The sequence below is a fragment of the Thermobia domestica genome, chromosome 13 (assembly GCF_964235325.1).
Source record: "Thermobia domestica chromosome 13, izTheDome1.hap1.1, whole genome shotgun sequence".
Classification (NCBI taxonomy): Eukaryota; Metazoa; Arthropoda; class Insecta; order Zygentoma; family Lepismatidae; genus Thermobia; species Thermobia domestica.
The window spans coordinates 139,718,643-139,738,086 of NC_137466.1; the positions used below are offsets into that span (position 1 = coordinate 139,718,643).

Genomic DNA, 19,444 nt, shown 5'->3' on the forward strand with positions numbered 1-19,444 from the left:
TTATTCTCAAATTACTTCCCGTGGACATGGTTTTCGGTTCAGATGAGTATACCTTCATATAAGATAGCATGAGATCTTACTGTACTGAAAATTTCAGCTTGCTAGGTCCAGTAGTAATTGAAATATCTACTGAAATAAAGAATACCTATTTTCTTAATAGAAGTAAAGCCCATATGCTGTTACTGTTTGTTTCAAAATGTAGTATTAAATTCTCTTTTCCCGTGGCTGTAGAAAATTCCATTGTTGCTTTAGTTTTATCAACAAATCAGAAATAGATTAATCGTTGACAATTTAACTTTCAGTGAATACACGTATGATTTTTTTTTTTTTAGAACTGCGAAGTAAATACAATTTGGGTGCTTCGAAACAAAGAGTACGTGGTTCGATGAATGTTATCGTGTGGTAGTTTGAGCGTGATAGATTGTGATAGTTATATATATTTATTACTGTGTAATGTAAATATGTGTATGGCCTGCGTGTAAAATGTATGAAATAGGGTGTCTGTAAAATATTACTTCGCGCGAAAATTAGTAGATAATGAATGAATGTAATGATATATTAATAATATGATATAAAATATGAATGAGATGATGACACCTATATTTAAATGGATAGGCCTAGTGTATGTTATGTAGTGAAAATATGAATATGTTTACTAAAAAAAAAAAAAAAAAAAAAAATCTCTCGCGTTTTGACTTCTACACCAGTACATTCATCCAACCGAGTTTGCTACTTGGATAGTAAATTGTAGTTGGGAATTGTGTGTTACTTCGCATTTAAGTACCTCATAATAACAGCCCCGGATCTTAAAACTTTCAATAGATAGGGTAGCATCATGTGGGAATTACTTCTAAAGGTTGACAGAAATGATAATTAAGAAAACCAACTGCTATTTCCTGTGATCATCGAAAAGTACAGGTCATTTGTACCTTTAACATTCATTGCCTCTCCGAGATTTTTTTTTTTCTCCGTTGCTTACCTTATTTATTTATTGTGCAGTGTTCATATAACTCAGTTCGGACTATCCGATTAAATCAACTGCTACTAAATTAATATTCATGTCATTAGCGTACCCGGACGTCGACCCCTAGTCCCCTTAAGTATTTTCATGTCTTTTCTTAGTTTAATTAGATGAGGGAAATTAACGACGTCCCAGACTGTGGCATGTCTGCGCAGGGTAGCCATCGGTGATGTTTGGTTATTGAAATCACCGATCCAAAATTCAGTTTATTTAATTTTTTTTTTATTTATTTTGGCAAATTCTCATTAGGGATATCTTAGCTATTACTCTAATTTCATTACTATTCTGGAATCTTCTAGTTTCCAAGAGGTCGGATGATTTTTTTTTCCTTTTGAAATTCTAAATTAACGCCGTCTCTAACCTTCCGGAGGATTTTCGGGACCCTGCTGGTTTGGGCCGGATACGGGGATCGGATTTCAATCTTACAACCAAACTCTTGTGGGATTGGGATCTGATGGACACAGAACTTGCATCCTTGGCAGCAGGGCGCTCCTTGAGTCTACGTATTTGAATAGACCACCCTTTTGGCATGTTAAGAATATTTTGGCTATGGATTTTGTTGAGAGCGAAATTCGACTTCTATCTTTGTAGCGTTAGTTATTTCCCACTTAAGTCTTTGGCGCCCCTATTCTTCGTCTTCCTTCTTCTCTATCTCTCTCTCTCTGTCTTCATTACTTCGAGATTTTTTTCAAATTTTTCAACCTCCCCCCCCCCGGTTTCTGAAACTCATGAAAACGTACAATATTCATATCACTTATTTCGATCGTATGTACTAACTGAGACATCGAGGGATGCAATTCGTGGAGGTATTGCAGCACAACTCAGGACCATTTTCGCGATATTCAATCCACCACGGGAGAAACTGACGAGAAGGTACACTATGCTTTCAGATTCCTAGAAACATTTGTTATTCATTGATCGTACAAATTATACCCATTGACGACTGATTTCTGGTTTTATTTCTATTGATTGGTCATATAGTGTGTATGTATTAATAGTTTGGGCCCACTAGTTTCGAATAACATTGATTTTTTTTCTGTATATACATCTATATATGTACTTACATAGTTTTAAAAGTTACGTGCCTGCTCTATTTGTTGTATTTCCACCTCTTATGTCAACTTATTAAATAACACCAACTACTTTTTTTTTTTTATACGCGGATCTTTAGTAAATTGAGAATGATAATTGATTATCGGGTTTATACATATAAAGTTCAATGTCGCAACCTTATAAAAAAAAATAATAATTTTTGTTAGTCAGGGTTTTTGTTTATTTTGAGCCAATAAAATATGAATACTTATCGAATATAAAAAGGTTATGTAGATATTAAATGTCGACGAAATACTACGATGGATATTAAAGTGAAATTTATTATATTGAGTAATATGAATATATATATATATGTGAGTATGTATGTGAAGGGCTCGGTATTTACCCTGGTTGTTTTAGGTTGCCATAGATTTTTGACACCCGATATTAACCAACTCTTTGTGATATACAGCATTACCGCGTAAATTGTAATAAATGACATTTTGTTGAGTTGTTATTGATGTTTGTAACTATTAAAGTTGAATATCATGTTAAATACTGCATGTAAATAAAACAAGTAGCAGGTCGTAAGAAAAGTAAAAATAACCCTAATCCTTATCCAAATTTAATTTGCGAGATCATAGTGAAATCAGTAAGCTACGAAACAGTGCGCCCCACCAACGAATCTTCTATCAGTAAACTATGAAACAAATCCTTCCCCTACGATCGGAAACCTAACTATTCAGTGACTAGAATCTATTGACTACACGATCTATACTAGAAAAAAAAAAAAATAGTGATCTTAAATTCAACGAACTGAAATTAGGTTAATAATTTAGTAGTGTGAATACAGGAATATGGAAATATGTTCCCAATGTTTGGGACTGGACTCGATATTTTAAATCTCGATAAACTTTGAAATTTTATATCAAGTGCGTCAAGTGACGAAATGAGAAATTTATATATATATAATATGAAGCAACTATTTGTCTATAGTTAAAACAAAAACGACTAAATACTCTCATGGACACCAATCACAGTGCGTAAAGAGAGTTGAAAAGGGAGTTATTATCGACGTGAGAACAAAGACTCATAAAATTGTCGAAATGTCTCCTCTTGGGACAGAGACTCAATAAAATGCTACTAAAGTGTTTTTTTTTTTTTTTTAAAGAATGATTAACCAATTATATTTTTTTTCTTTCTTTTTTTTCCGCAATGATATGTATTCATTGCACTGAATCTTAAATATATTGACCTTTGAATTTTTCTTTCTTTATTTTTGTCTTTCGTCTTTTGTCGAATTTTTTTTTTTTATGTAATCCAACTTTTAATATATCTAGAAAGAGAAATGTGTTATTTGATCTTGTTGAAAGTAGCGGATTTCTGTGCATGCTTATGAAACATTCTTTTCATGTATTAAATTTTTCCTGTTATGTCAAACTAAGTTTTCTTCTATTGAAATGTAATAAATGTCTATCGAAATGTAGTTAGGTTAGTTTAATTCAACTAAATACAACCCGAAGTATACATGAATACATCTTATAGTTTCTATTATTTTATAATTCATATGAAATATGTACAATAAATTGAATTAAATTAGTAATTGAATTAATTTAGTAGTACAAGAAGTGATTATTTGATAATATTAATTATATTAATTTGAGGTTCAAAAGATAAAATCATCCAATTATCGAGAAAAGAGAGATTTGTTTTGATGAAAGTCCATTTGGAAAGGGATCAACAAATCATAGCTGAAATTTCGGAAAATCGCCTATCTTTGAGGAGTGGTCACTTTGAAGCCCAAGAATAAGTTGAATAAGTTGATAAGAAGATACCGCGAAGACTTCTCACGAAAGTTTCCGAGATGTGACTATGGCACATGTTTTTAAAGACTTATGGCAACATTAAATCCGTACATTTCAAACTTTGCGAGAAGAGCCTCAGACGGAAGTTAAAAATTTATTTGAAGATCCAGTGAAATTATTATGTTTACCAGCTACTATCTCATCTTCTGAGGAATATTTATAAGAAACTTCATCTGAAGATTGGGGTAAAGATTCACATGGAGCAGCTGATGATCATTCCAGTGAAGCCGATTATTAAGTTTTTGTATTTTGTAGACTTTTTTAATAAACTGAATTGCTTTCGTAAATTCTTTGCTTTAATTCTCCAAAAATACCTTGCGTTATTTATATCCTACTTTTTGTACACTATTTCTTCATTAACACTGAATAATTCTTCTTTTTGTTTAATTTCGATTTTTAAAGTGTAATTATACATTTTCACAAACGCATACTACATTTTTATGTCTTTTTACCAATTTTGATCCGCGATATTGGGTCCATGACATTCAATTTTTCATTTTGATATCAAATTTGTAATCAGTGAGTTGCAAATTTCCAGTATACAATTTTTGTTACTTTATTCTACTTTTTTTCAAAATTTTATCCGCCATTTTGAAGTTTTGAATTTTTATATGAAGTTCGTGATCCGTACCGTGGGATACCCATTTTTGTACACTTTGAAAGAGATTTTGAATTTTGGCCACGTTTTAAACATTTCATATCACTGTGCGTCAGAATGATATTGTCTTGGACGTATACTGATATGCTGTGTAATATTACTAATAATCTTAATTCATATTTTCACTTCTAAAAGATCTGTGCACTTTGAAACTTCTCTCTTCGAAAGCTTCGAACGCGGGAGGTAAAAATAGGGGTAAAATAGTTAAAAATACAATGAAATAAAAAGAAACAGACTCACCAAGGAAAAGCAGTGCAGCTCATTTTGTCCTGTATATTGCTGCCATTCAGTTGTTAAGTGGTGATGTAGCTCGCTGTGAAATGGTGAGTTCTTGTAAGATATAGATGTGTAGTTTAGAAGTGCAGTAAAATAAATTTAGTTTTATTCACTAAAGATCTGTTGCAAATATGGGAGACTCCAAATTGACTTCAGGTTCTCGTCTATGAATACAAACTTTGTTACTTATATGTATTATGAATAAAAACTAAGTAGTAATCTTCTTTTTATTTTGAAGAGTAGCTTCTACCGCTGTATGTTGTAGACAGCATGGGTCATATGCCAGGGCTTCCAGGATTATTTGTATCTGGAATATTTAGTGGGTCACTAAGTACTGTCTCCTCGGCTGTTAACTCCTTAGCAGCTGTAACGCTTGAAGATTATATAAAGGTTTGTGCTCTGTAATTTTTTCCTTTATTGTAATATATTATTTTATTGTAATAAGTTATTTATTTTTCGTTGAAATTAAGTTCATTTTAATTATAGTAAAAGAGAACGTAAAATAGTTTTAGAGCTTTTTGATTACTTTTGTATATCATAACTAAGTGGTTTTTGGCATAAATTTGTTTGATAGAAACTGAAAAATAACATACTAATTAAAAAATAATAACTGAACCAATCAGTTTACAAAATCATCAAAAGTATCGTTCTGAGAAGGTATAAATCTTACTTTTTAAAATGTAAATACTATATATCATCTTACTGATTGTAGGTGTTATTTGAGGTCTTGTATATAAGTTTTTTGGAAAACTATATAAAATGAAAGTAAAATTATACTTACATGCTCCCTCCCAATATATATAAAGTAATCTCTCGTTTACCCGACATAAGCGGGTCAGGAGAACATCGGATAAGCGAAAATGTTGTTAAATAGAAAGGTGTTCAGATAAACTTTAATAACTTTTTTTTTTTTAATTTTCATCATCTTTCTGTGTTTGCGTAAATTTCAACTTTTAAGAAGCAATGTTTGTCATATTACACCTACCACACATAGGCACATACGCATGAATAGTGACAGATGATAAACCGATTCGCATACAATGATAAAATGCATTGCAGTGAATAGCAGACACGTAAGTCATAATGTAGACGGGCGCGCCACACGATAGAGTCGGGATCTACAAAAAAATAGACTGCGGTCACAACTTGCAAGTCTTATTGCAGATTTTTTTTTTTTTTTTTTTTCGCGATGGTATGTACTATACTCACAACTCTGATTTTCACTTCAATTCTAACTGTTTCAAATGCCTTTTCGACCGCTCTGGTATTCGATATTATCTAGTCTTCCATAAATACTCTCCCAAAATTTGAGGGTGGCTGTACTTCCGCCCGTACAAGCGAGCGACGTCAAGAGCGATATCATGAAACGTTGAGTCATCGCTGGATGAGCTGAAGAAATTTAAAGGTGTCAGTTGCAAGTATTCAAGATAGAATTGGGGCGAGTATGAAAATCATATGGCCGTGATAGTGTTGCACAAAATAAGCAAATCACCAGCTGGGTTATTTTCAAAGCCCTCCAGAAGCTGCAAATTAGTAAAAATTAGTTTCCTGCACTACCCAGCGCTTTGTTGTGAAAGATCGCCCCTGGCAAAAACACCACGCACAGTATGAACACCAGAATTTGTGAAAGCAGTGGCGGCACGTGTCCGACGAAATCCAGTTATAAAAGTCAATTATAATGCGTGAACTCTAAAGATATCAAAATGTTTATGTCTCGCACATTAAGCATTGACCTGGGACAACTTGCTTGCAAACAACGCAAAGGATATTTCGTAAAAAATCAACTAAAGCGCCAGAGGCTCCTAAAAGCAAAGCGCTTACTTAAGCGTTACGCAACAAATGGACACCATTGAATCCTTTTCACTGATGAAAAGATTTTCAATGTTGAGGAGATTTTCAATGCCCAAAATGACAAGATAAACATCACATCCTCTAGAGAAGTTGGTGGAAAGGCTCCAAGGATCCAGAAGGGTCAGCATCCTGCCTCAATGACGGTGTGTTGCGGAGTGAGCTACGAGGGCACAGCGGAGCTCCATATCTGTGAAAAGGGGTCAAAACGTCAGTCAAAGTGTACCAGGAAACAGTGCTTGAGAAACTAGTCAAGAATCTCACCAATACCTTCTTCCATGGACAGAACTGGAGCTTTCAGCAGGACTCAGCCCCAGCACACAAGGACCCAGTTTAAGAACCCAGCAGGCTGGAGGCAATCTTCCGGATTTCATTTGCACATCAGATTGGCCTTCTACAAGTCCAGAGCTAAACCTTTTTGACTACAAATTATAGTCCAAGTTTCTGGAGATGGTGTGCAAGAAGAGACATTCCGATATTGAAAATTTAAATGTAGAAACACTCAAAGCCATCTCTTTTTTTATATATATGTTCCGGAGAGTATCCGAACTTCCATCAAGTGCAATGGAAAAAAGTAGCATTGCAAATTTCGCTCGCTGTCAAGTCGAACAGGATGGTGTAATAACTTCCTCGAAACTGTTGCATGCAACAGTGTACTGTTCATTCACTAATTACAGGACTCCCAGCCAATGTCAGAATTTTTTGTTTCACTTTTCGAATAAGCTGATATTGATATCAGAAATGGAACGGAGTTAAAATACGGGACATTTCCTTGTCCCGACTAAATTTACGGGGACGCGGGACACTCGGGCCCAAAAGCGGGACTGTCCCGTCTTTTACGGGACATATGGCAGGCTTAAGCGTAAAATAAATAGTTTTATTGTTGTATTATTAATTTCCGATCCTTCTGCGTTTAATTCGGGAATTTCCCGAGCACTTCTTTCACGGTGTGTACATAAAATCTTCCACTAGTACGGAAATTTGAACTCAGCACTTGAAATAGTAAGCGTTACATAGTCTTCGGAACCCGGAGCATTAAGCTTCTTAAATTTGACAAGAATTTTTACGCTATTCCTTGTGTTGATTCTACAGAATGCTTATTTGAAGAGTAGCAACAAATAATTGAATTAAACTGTTATTGTTGGAAAACCAAATTTTAGTTGAAGAAACTTCTGTTTTACATCAAAGGTAAGAAATAATACTAATAGTTTTACTAATGTATTTACATATGTACTATTAGTACCGGCACCTATCACCTTAAACCCGTCAAACGTATGAGTGATAATGTCCCTCGGTATCGCCAAGTCGACGAGCACACTATTAAGGGAAAATATTTTCTAAAATACAAAATTGCTTATTTTACTTCAAATAGGCTATACGTATAATCCATACATTAATTTGTTGTATAACTATCTCAAGCTAAGGTAAGTTAAAAAAAAAAAACATGTAGTGCATTCAGAACTTTATAAAGGTCTTATGTTGAATGCTGTTGTATACCTTAACGTGAAAGCCTCTAATTCGCCCAAGGAAAGTCTAAAGTCTGATAAAAATCACTTACAATGTGATCACCTTAGTCGTACCAATAATATACTAACAAATAGGTCAAAAACCCAGGTGGGTTTTAAAGTGGGTTTTTTCAGGTGGGTCCAACCCGAAAAAACCCACCGGGTTTTTTCGGGCTGGACCCACTTGGGCAAACCCTGGTTGTGGCACGTTATCTTGCTTGTGTTTACTGTTTGAGCCACATTAACTCACCTGCTGACCTTATACCTCTGCTCATTCACAACACAGATTCAACACAGATGGTGCCAGAGTCACTGTATGCTGCCATCTATTGGCCGAAACAATTACGAAGTTAATCTGCTCCACTATCACCATAGAACCCAATAGTAAAAGTACGTCCATATCCCTAATGTATTTACAGGGTGTTGCAATATTCTTTCCGGCAATGTATTTCGAATAAGCACAAACTCAGTTACAGCAATTTTAAAATCCGGCTTCTTTCAACGAACTTTATTTCGCAAAAGTCCTTCGTTAAACATCACATCCTGTCACGTAGGTGATTTTCACGTAAATATCATCATAACAATAATTTGATGTCTTAAACAGTTGCGGAGGTATGGAGAACATTAATAAAGATTTCTATACTGCCCAAAATGGCGTATTTGTGGGATCTGTTTCCAGTTCCAGTTCTTCTCTTTATATAGGAGAAAGAAAAACACAATTTTTTGTCGCAGAACATTTTTTTTTTGTTGCAATTTACATTACTATTGAACTTTTTATATCTGAGTTGAGTTGATTTTAGTTTAGCGTTCCTTTCAGCAGCGAGGCTATATGAGACGTGGACCTACTGATTAACGTGGAATCCGAACCACATGAGCTCCCGCCGAGAATCGAACCCGAGTCTCCCACGCCAAAGGCGCGTACGCTGACCACTTAGCCACGAGAGAGCTCAACTTTTTATTTTTGGATTCGACTATGACTATTCTTTGAATGAGAAGAATATCGAGCCATAGAGGAATTTCGATTTGAGAAGTTGTTTATAAATAACTTGTAACATTTTTTTAAAACACACTTGTTGCTTTCCTTTGTCTATATAGCGTTACAGCTATATTTTTTGGTAGTTGTTACTACAAGTTCTATGAATTACATAATGTTAAGAACTGTTGCAAACTTTACTATTGTTTACCGTATCTCCATAACGGTTTGAGATATCAAATTTGCTGTAAACTGTATTGTGATCTCTTAGATGTAATAATGTGCGGTTGGGTATGTGCTTAACCTAATCAGTTTTTCGGAATAAAGCCTTTTGATAAAAGCCAAATGGCCAATTCCTTGTAATTTTATTCCTATTTATTCGAAAAAGTCATGATCATAGTATTCGACAGCAAGGTACTTTGAATGTACATTTCACTATCCGTCTCACTCGCGTTATTATTACTGTTATAAAGGCCTTCAAAGTTTTATTTTTCGACATTTGTAATATTGTAGCATCCTTAGTTTGTAATATTGAAAATATGTGTGGTATTTTAAGTTTTCGTTTGGAATGTAGACTGAAATATGTAATAACCTCACGTACTTATGTTGTGTTGACAACACTTAATCTGATGGTGTTGCGTTGTATGATAGATAATGCATAATGCGAAATTTCAGCGTTTTTTTTTTTTTTTTTTTGTATTAGTTTAAAGATAAATATGAAGATAAATGATCCACCATAGATATGTGTAAAGTCACTCAAAAACCTAATGTTTTGTTCTGGCGACTCGAGACAATTCGTTAGTAAAACAAGAAATAGTCGGTATGGAAGATGCAACTGGTACCTGACTATGTCTGTATAGTGGAGGGTTGAGTTGTGTGTGTATGGAACGCGAGTGTCTGACAAACGAAAGTAGAACAAACAGCAGCTTAGTGTTGCCCATCTTCAGTTCAAGATTCGTGATAACTGTAAATTTTATCGCAAGGTAACTGAAATGAAATCTAGAAATCTTTGATTGAAAAAATTTATTGGATCAGAAAAAAGTACAAAATTCACCTCACGGATTAAATACCTTGATGTGAAACATCTATCTACAATCTGTTGCTCCATCTACGTTTTTCAGACAAACTCAGTTTCCATCCAAGCTCGACAGTTCATACTATAAAGATAGAGGAGTCATCTATTTCATTCTTCTCATCCTTTGTTTTCTCATCTTTTACGTACGACTATGTCTGGAGTCATCTTACAGATGTCAGATTTTATATAGTGACTTTTTCAATATTTGGGAGCATTTAAACTAAGATTTTTGCTTTTATTGGATTTGCAATAGTTTCCTTACGCAGTCATAATACATAGCTACGATAGGCTTTTACAAAGAATTCAAAACGTTCTCTCTTGCTTCTACTGTAGTTGTCTGTTTAATAACGTTTGGATGATGTAACAATTTTTTTGACTTATTTATTTGTTTTATTCATTTAACAATCACGAAATACAGCACAAAGGACATTTTATACTGGATATCTAACAACAACAATAACAATGGAAAGGATTTGGGAAGGTATCGGCCAGGGCCTGTTTACTAGATACCATCCCGGCATTTGCCTGGTAGGACTAAGGGAAACCCTAGAAAACTCCAGTCAGGATAGTCTGCAGCGGTAATCGAATCCGCAACCTCCCGAATGCGAAGCCAGCGCTCTACCACTTGAGCTATTTCGCTTTGTAAAAGATCAGTCTGCACATTACGAATTAACAGGCTCGGTTGACACATGAAGTGTTCTGCATCACTAGCCTGATGAGCACGAGGCCTGTCAGTTGCGAATCCGTGTTCCATTCATAGCGTAGATTTTTGTTTACCATAATTTAATCATAACCTACAATCATGAGTATGCAATTTTAAAATATGTTGTGAGTGAATTTAATCAGTTAATAATACTATGTATCAGAACTGTACAGGATATTTAAGAAGTTTCTCTGTACAATATTGGAAATCCACAAAAAGAAAATAAAATTCTTTACTTTAATTTTCCAGAGACGTGACTACAAGATTTATTTGAATTCAGTTTGTTTTAGTATTTCAGTTTTACCAAAATACTTTTGTTTGTAGATAAAAAAAAAAAAAAAAAAAAAAAAAAGTAATAAATGACCCCAAGAATAATAATTATGCATTTTTTCTCTTACAGCCTGTCTACAATAGGATATCTAAAGTTCCCATGTCAGGCACTAAAACCACCATAATTTCAAAATCTTTAGCATTATTTTATGGAATCGCGTGTATTGGTTTAGCCTTCCTTGCAGAACGTTTGGGGGGTGTTCTGCAAGCTTCATTGACAATATTTGGTGTAGTTGGTGGACCATTGCTGGGTGTGTTTACTCTTGGAATGTTCTTCCTGTCTACAAACGAAGTGGTAAGATACTGTTTTTCTTTTCTTTTTCTTTCTTTTTTCGTTCAATATTGTATGAAAACATTCTTTACTTGTCAAGAGACTGTGTAAATTCATTACTCGTAAGATTATATGGAAAAAATGGTGAAAAGAGAGATAATCTTAATATCTTGGTAGGTGAGGGTACCTCTTCATTGGTTAGAGTGTCAAGGTTATAAATGGGTACTATGTGGAAACGGATACATGAAAATGAAAGTGTGATTTTTAAAATTGAACTTTTTTTTAATGTTTTGTAGATTGATAATGATATCCCTGGTTCTTTACCCATGATTTTCATGTAATGTGTTGACTGAAATAGGAATCAATATTTGCAGTTCATAATGAAATGTTTAGCAGTTGATGTAAAGAGGTACAAATGTAATAATTGCTGATATAGGCTGTAAGATGCACAATGAATAAATCAAACAGAAGTCGTACCATGTGTTATGAAGTAGTTGAACTTCAATTCGATAACACGTTCTTTACAAGGTCAAGTAAATATATCACCACCATAAAAACAACTAGCTCATTGCGGAAGCCGTTTTTCTTTAGTCTAGTAGTACATTAACGTCAACCGAAAACACATATTTCATATCAACATTGTACTCTTTATGGACTTTATTATTATTATTATTATTATTATTATTATTATTATTATTATTATTATTATTATTATTATTATTATTATTATTATTGTACAACTAACAGAAAAATATATTATAGTTATCAGTAAGTTCATTCCAATTGTTGCTCATCAAATTAATACCTTGATAAATCTATGAACTTTGTATCGTACTTTTTCCAAGAAGCCTAGTAGTCTAGTTCACTGGTCTTAAGAAGAGATGTGTTCACTTTTTCGCTCAGAGGGAACCCACAAAAAGGCAGTAACCTTTGAGTATGTTTCCAGTTTAGCAGTTTTTTGAAGTCACCAACAAAGGTGTCAGCACACTAAAAGTATTTTATCGTCTGCTACTTTATTTCATGATGCAAGCGTTAAAACTGCTCTGTTTCAGATATTAAAATAGTATTTTTTTTTTAATGTGCAAAAATATCGCTTTCCTTAGTGCAGTACGGTAGCTGCACTAGCACGGTAGTTTAGTGCAGTAGTTCTCAACCTTTTTTGACTGATGACACACTTTACTGAACACCCGGGATATTGCGACACATTAGTTTATATTTTTATTATAAATAATAGTAATATCTATTATAATAGTAAAACTAATTGTTTTTTTTAATGACTCTATATAGCACTGAGCATTATTGCTACCGCTGGAGATGTTGACTGGTACAATCTGTCTCGATTTTAACTAATAATTATTAAATTCATCATCATTTCTAAATTCTAAAATTTCGCGACACACCTTAATGTACTGCGTGACACCAGTGTGTCGCGACATACCGGTTAAGAACCACTGGTTTAATGGTAGGGCACTCGTATGCCTGGTTTGATCCCAGGCCAGCTGAGTTTCCATGGGTTTCTTGAGGTTCTCGTTTTCCCCTAACCATTCACTTCCATAATAATTCACCTTTTAAAGGATAATCGTGAGGCGTCATTTTTTAGCACTAAATTATCACTGTTTGCACTCTTTGTTATTTATCTCATATTACAAAACCAAAATGATGCATTTTTCAGGGTGCAGTGACAGGTTTGATAGTAGGCCTAGTTCTTTCTTTGTGGATTGGTTTTGGTGGACCGAAACCACCTCTTCCGTACCTTCCATCAAGTACTTCCGGCTGCTCAGAAAGCACAACACCTGGTGAATTCAATGTTACAACTTCTTCAACATATACAATAAGTTCTACAGTCGCAACAACTAGTTCTGGAAGGTAAGTAATACTGTAAAAAGTAATTTTTATATTCGTATATAATTTTTACACAACTCATGAATATCTTTGAGTTGACTTAGAAACTTATAAAAGTCTTTGAGTGACTAAGTGGGTAATACGTCTTTAGTGTGTGATTTTATTGTAACTAAAAAAGTTTGATAGTTTGGATTATCAATAAACTGATTGAAGATAATGAGATCTGGCATAGATATTCAGTGAACCTTAGTTCAGTTGACAGTAGATATTGTAACGATACTTTTCTAGAACTTCCATGGCCACACTTAATGACTGCTGTGAAAGTACACCTTAGAGCCCCATAATGAAGATTATTTCTTGAACAATATACGTGCAGCTAATGTCTTGTCACGGACATACTGAATTCTTGTTATTAGGTTTTAAGAAAATGATTAGTCATAGTCATTTACTGCTAAAATAGTATTTTGCAATAGGAAAAACACGATTAACCGTTTAAAGTCTTCTGTATTTGTGATCCAGTTATTCTTCCAGTTAGCTTAAAATAATTTATCACTAACCAATAACATAGATGTATTTTCTTTCGTAAAATAGGTGTAATCTTTGTATATGTAATAAACATTTTTTCTATTTATTTATTTATTTTAGCGACGATTATTTTCCACTGTATAAGTTATCGTATATGTGGTACGTTGTGATTGGATTTTTAATAACAGTGATAGTTGGAGTCGTGGTTAGTTGGATCAAAAATCTAATTAACCGTGAAGAGAAGAAACTGAATCCTGCCCTCTTCAGTCCTTTAATATCAAAGTGTGTCAAAAGGCATTTGGGCGAAAGGGTAAGTTGACCTCTTATACGTGCATTATAATCAATTCTGGTGCACGAAACATATACTAGGATAAGAGCTTAGCTAGGATTTACACCATGTTTCTGTGATTGAGCTACCATCAAAGCGGGATCGTGTAGTGACGAAAGGTTTATCTGTATGCGGTGATCTTACATGATACTTTAACATAGATAAAATCTGGCACATATTCGTTTAAGATCAGCAACCACTAGCTGTTGCTATTATTATTATTATTATTATTATTATTATTATTATTATTATTATTATTATTATTATTATTATTATTATTATTATTATTATTATTATTATTACAGTGAAACCTCTACTAACGGACACCTCTATAAAGCGGACACCTCCCTTAACGGACATATTTTGTAATCCCCAAACACTGTAGTAGGAGAAAACATATTGTCAAACCTCTCTAAAACGGACACTCTCTAGTACGGACGCGGACAGTCTTTTCTGTCTTTTATAAGTATTATTTACCTCCGTATTACGGACACTTTCTCTAGAAATAAGTTGAAAAGTGTACTAAAAATTCATTTTTAGTAATTCATACATGTGTCACCAAAGATGCACTGCGACAACATTTTGCCCCCTCAACTGTCTGCTCAGCAATCCAGATGAAGCGCTTCTGTTTAACAACACTCTTATGTCCTTTGCTTGCATCCAACTCTCACCCAAGCTGTTTTAGACACAAAAGTGATTGACAGTTGCCCGCCGTTAGGGATGACACCTTATGCTACTGTCCCGTTCGAGTCTCTAACCAACCAGAAGACAAGTTTAGTATTTTTTGCCCTCAGGTATATATATATTGTCTCAAAAAGGACACTTCAGGACCGCAATTACCCCAAAAATTATAGCGCCATACTGAAAACGAAGGAAGTACTGATAAGTGTAAAGTGCAGAGAACTATAACATGCTATTTCCATGTGTGTCCCGAACATAGAGTACCGGTATTGGATAAGAGGGGATAATGCATGTAATATTCGTAAATACGTAATTCATGCAAAAATATATATTTTTTTTAATTGTATATTACCTTGCTCACTAATTTACATAACAAAATACTGAAACCTCTTGAAGGCGGACACCTCTCTATAGCGGACAATTTTTGATTCCCCACGGCTGTCCGCTTTAGAGAGGTTTCACTGTATTATTATTATTATTATTTGTTATTGTTGCCGTCGACGTCTAGGAATTGTTATCGAATAGCTACATCCCTGAAGTTATTTCAACAACCAACCTGTTGTCATCGACTAGCAGATGCTAATTGAAGGAACGTAGGCTTTCCTGAGATTATTACAGGTTATTTAGTTTTGCCCTTCTAAAAGAAACCCTAGTATTAACAATCTTTTTTTAACCATTAGTTATCACTTAAACAATAGTACTGAAGAAAAATGAAGTGAAATATGATAAAAATAGCATTAATCTGTTTCGTGTTCCTAGGAGCTGAAATTATTTCCAATATTTCGGATAATTAAACGATTATCTATTTTAAGGGATTATAGGTTTTAAACATATTCTGTGATAAGTTCTTTGTACGGTTGTAATTTCAGTATTACTGAACATCACAATTTCTATACAAAGTAACGTATTTTATGAAGTATCGTATTTTTGAAAAACAGATGGAAATGTCGGGTGCACGAGGATAAGGCGTCCCCTTGGTTACGATTCTAAGTTAACATGTGTTTGAATTTCGAGAGAAAAGCTTTCATTGGACAGGTACCACTTCCAATTAGACTATCTATTACTGACCGTTCCCTTAGTTCTAGAATTGTTTCCACCACTGTGGAAACTATTGTGTAGGCCTTCACAATAGTAGTCCTGTTCATTTCCTTGTTAAATTATATTAAAGTGCACTGAACATAATTATTGCCGAATTTCAATATTTTATTTTATTGGTATATGTAAGTATGAATGTTTACTTGCCATTCTTCTTAAGATGGTTTTTTCTCTCTATCAAACAACCATTATAGAACCTTTGCAAAGTTCAGTGTTTTCAGCTCATATTTTTATACTTATAAGTCATTTTATAAGTTTCGTAATTTTCCAGAAATGACCTAAACTTGTATAAAGAAAATTCAGTGTAATAAAAAATCAAATTTGTATATCATAAATTGTTATTACTTGCTTTAGCATATGTATTTGCAATATAATTCATATAAACGGAAAACTCAGGATAATAAAGGCATATATTGCGAAAATAACATGTTTAATATTTATTGATGAAATTGTTGTTAATGGTATCCCATTCTGCCTTTTTCAGCGCTAAGTTTTGGATATTTCATTTAATGAAATATGCCTGAGAAACGTTCCTTTCAATAAGTGAAGTAGCACAATGTAAAACCTTAATATCCTGTACATTGTGTTTAGTTTCTTGTAAATGTTTAGACAACCTAGAAATAGCTTCTTTATTATCTCGAGACTCTCTTAAGCGCATTTTCAGCCTATTGTTAATATTTCTTTTAGTCGTACCAGTATAAGTATTTTCACGTGAGCACGAAATCTCATAAATGCCACTTAAAGAATTTTTATGAACAAAATAGCTCTTATATTTTCTCACACATCTTTCCAAATTCATAGTTGGTTTTAGGCTAACTCTTAAGTTTTGTGTTATGGCATTTTTCATAATCTAAACAACGAACTATGAAGTTTTGGTTACTTATGAAAAATTACGAAACTTATAAGATCACTTAACGTATAAAAATATGGAATGAAAACGTTGAACTTTAGATGAATTTCACAGTAGTTGTTAGATGGAGATAGAAGATCATATCAAGAGGAGCATCAAATAGATATTACCACTTACATATACTTGTAAAATAAATATACCATGTTGGAATTGAGTAATTATTATCTTAAGTGCAGTTTAACATAATTTTACGGGGAAATTAATATTATTGTGAAGTCTCGACATAATGGTTAGTTTCTCAGAAAGATGTTAGTTCGTTTAAAGTTTATAATGTCCAGTAATATTGAAGTTACAAGCGTGGAAAGAACACACTACAGGTACGTTTTAAGCCTATGATCCTTGAAAATGGATAATAGCTTAAGTTTCTGAAATATCGGAAATAATTCCAGTTTTTAGGAGTACAAAAAAAGAAAAAAAAAAAAAGATTAGTACCGTTTTTATCTTGTAATATATACAGATGGTGATCAGAAAAATGGAAACACGTCAGATGTATGGGTTGACAGTGGTGTCGTGGCGCCCGCAGCGCCGGACCGCTGGTGGTGGTGTGTTAGGTCGGTCTCCATACTACGTCAGGCGCAGTGGAACAGCAGTGTCCAGTGGCTGAAGCAGACGGAGGTAGTGTAAAATGGGAGACACCTCAGATTTTCAGAGGGCAAATTGTTGGTGCGCGGTTATGTGGAGTGAGTGTGACGGCAGTGGCTACTGTGTTAGGTGTGTCGCATGGGACAGTATCGAAGGTGATGACGGCCTACACAACACATGGGAAAACCACATCGGGGAAGCGGAACAGTGGGCGGAAGAAAATCATGAGTGACAGTCACGCCAGGTATTAAAGCGCATTGTCACGCAGAACCGTCGTGCCACTGCGGAGCAAGTGACGGAGGAACTCAATCAGCACCTCCCCCACCCTGTTTCGACAATCACAGTCCGCCGCGAATTACATGACATGAACTTACGGGGTCGTGTTGCACGGGCCAAACCGCTCATCAGGGACCATAACGCTTTTTCACGCCGCAAATGGTGCCGCGACCATGCAACTTGGACCGTTGTGGACTGGAAACGTGTGATATGGTCGGATGAGTCATCCTTCACCCTATTCCCAACCACGGGGCGTGTTTATGTGTGGAGAACGCCCAAAGAAGCTTATGATCTGCAGTGTCTCCGCCCAACTATGAAACATGGCGGCGGCTCGGTGATGCTGTAGGCCGCCATATCATGGTTTTCATTGGGTCCTGTGGTCACTCTTAGCGGACGAATCACTGCCAACGATTATGTCGGAATTTTAGACCACTTGCATCCTATGGTCCGGATTTGTTTCCGGACAATGACGCCCATCTTCCAGGATGATAATGCACCCATTCACACAGCTGGCGTTGTTGCAGCGTGGTTTGAGGAACATCGGGATGAAGTTCAACACCTTCCCTGGCCCGCCCAATCCCCAGATCTTAACATAATTGAACATCTGTGGTCCGTCTTGGAAACACGACTCCGGCGACGATTTCCACCTCCATCCTCTCTCACAGAACTGGCCGATGCCCTGCACGAGGAATGGTGTAAAATTCCACTTGCTACCATTCACGATCTCTATGCCTCCATCCCACGTCGCATCAAGGCTGTACTGAAGGCGAAAGGTGGCCCGACACCATATTAATCTGGTAAGTTGCAATTTCGTTCAGGTGTTTCCATTTTTCTGATCACCATCTGTATATTCCGTATGTTCCATCGGTCAATGAAGTGAAATGTTTGAAGTTGTAAATAGCATATGTAAATAGCTGAGTATAAGAATGTGTTATTTATTTGTTACTTTTATTTTCAAATTTTGAACAAATGTGTGTGTGAGCCATCCCTTAAATAATTGTCTCAGTTATTTGTAATTTTGGTGTTGTACATAAGGGCATAAAATAGAATCAGTTAATAATGAAAGCAAGGTTCTAAGAAACGATTTTTTGCTTTAATTTGTCTTAGTTGACCGTAATATTCAGTATAAACAGTGTTGACATTTCAGATGGATAAACATTGTTCCATACATACAAGTATTAGAAGTAAGTATAATAATTAAAATATTTGTATATACCGCGTTAAAGTATGATGTCAAAATATCCACCATAAGGATTTTCATGACAAATAATCGCAAGCATATGGCTGATTAGACGGAGTGGAGAAATAAAGTGCTAAAATCATAAAAACTGTCTTGTTGGTGGTAGCTGAATCAGAAGCATCTGTTCAACAAATGGAATTTATAGGTTCGAGCCTTAATGAGTCTAGTGAACGTATTTTTCTTTGACATTCATCCAGAAAGTTCATGTTAGAGTGATAAGAACTAACGATTGGTTTCGTATGAAAGAAAGAAATTTCATAGTATATCGATAAACATCGAATTGATCTATTACTTGGGAAAACAAAAAAGAAGAATGAGTTAGACCTTTTTTCCTTCTTCTATCACATTTGAACTTCATAATCGATTGATTAAGGTTTCTGTTTTTTTATTATTATTATTATTATTATT

At 34.6% G+C, this 19,444-nt stretch overlaps 1 protein-coding gene across 2 annotated transcripts in view; it reads left to right on the forward strand.

The window, feature by feature from the left end:
• LOC145668580 (putative sodium-dependent multivitamin transporter) overlaps window positions 1-19,444 on the forward strand; it is a 113,286-nt gene that overhangs the window by 82,462 nt on the left and 11,380 nt on the right. For both annotated transcript variants that reach the window (XM_081736587.1, XM_081736586.1), the window contains exons 8-11: window positions 5,096-5,242; window positions 11,357-11,581; window positions 13,230-13,423; window positions 14,045-14,234. In XM_081736587.1, the coding sequence (XP_081592713.1) occupies window positions 5,096-5,242; window positions 11,357-11,581; window positions 13,230-13,423; window positions 14,045-14,234 (756 nt within the window). The remainder of the gene's footprint in view (window positions 1-5,095; window positions 5,243-11,356; window positions 11,582-13,229; window positions 13,424-14,044; window positions 14,235-19,444) is intronic.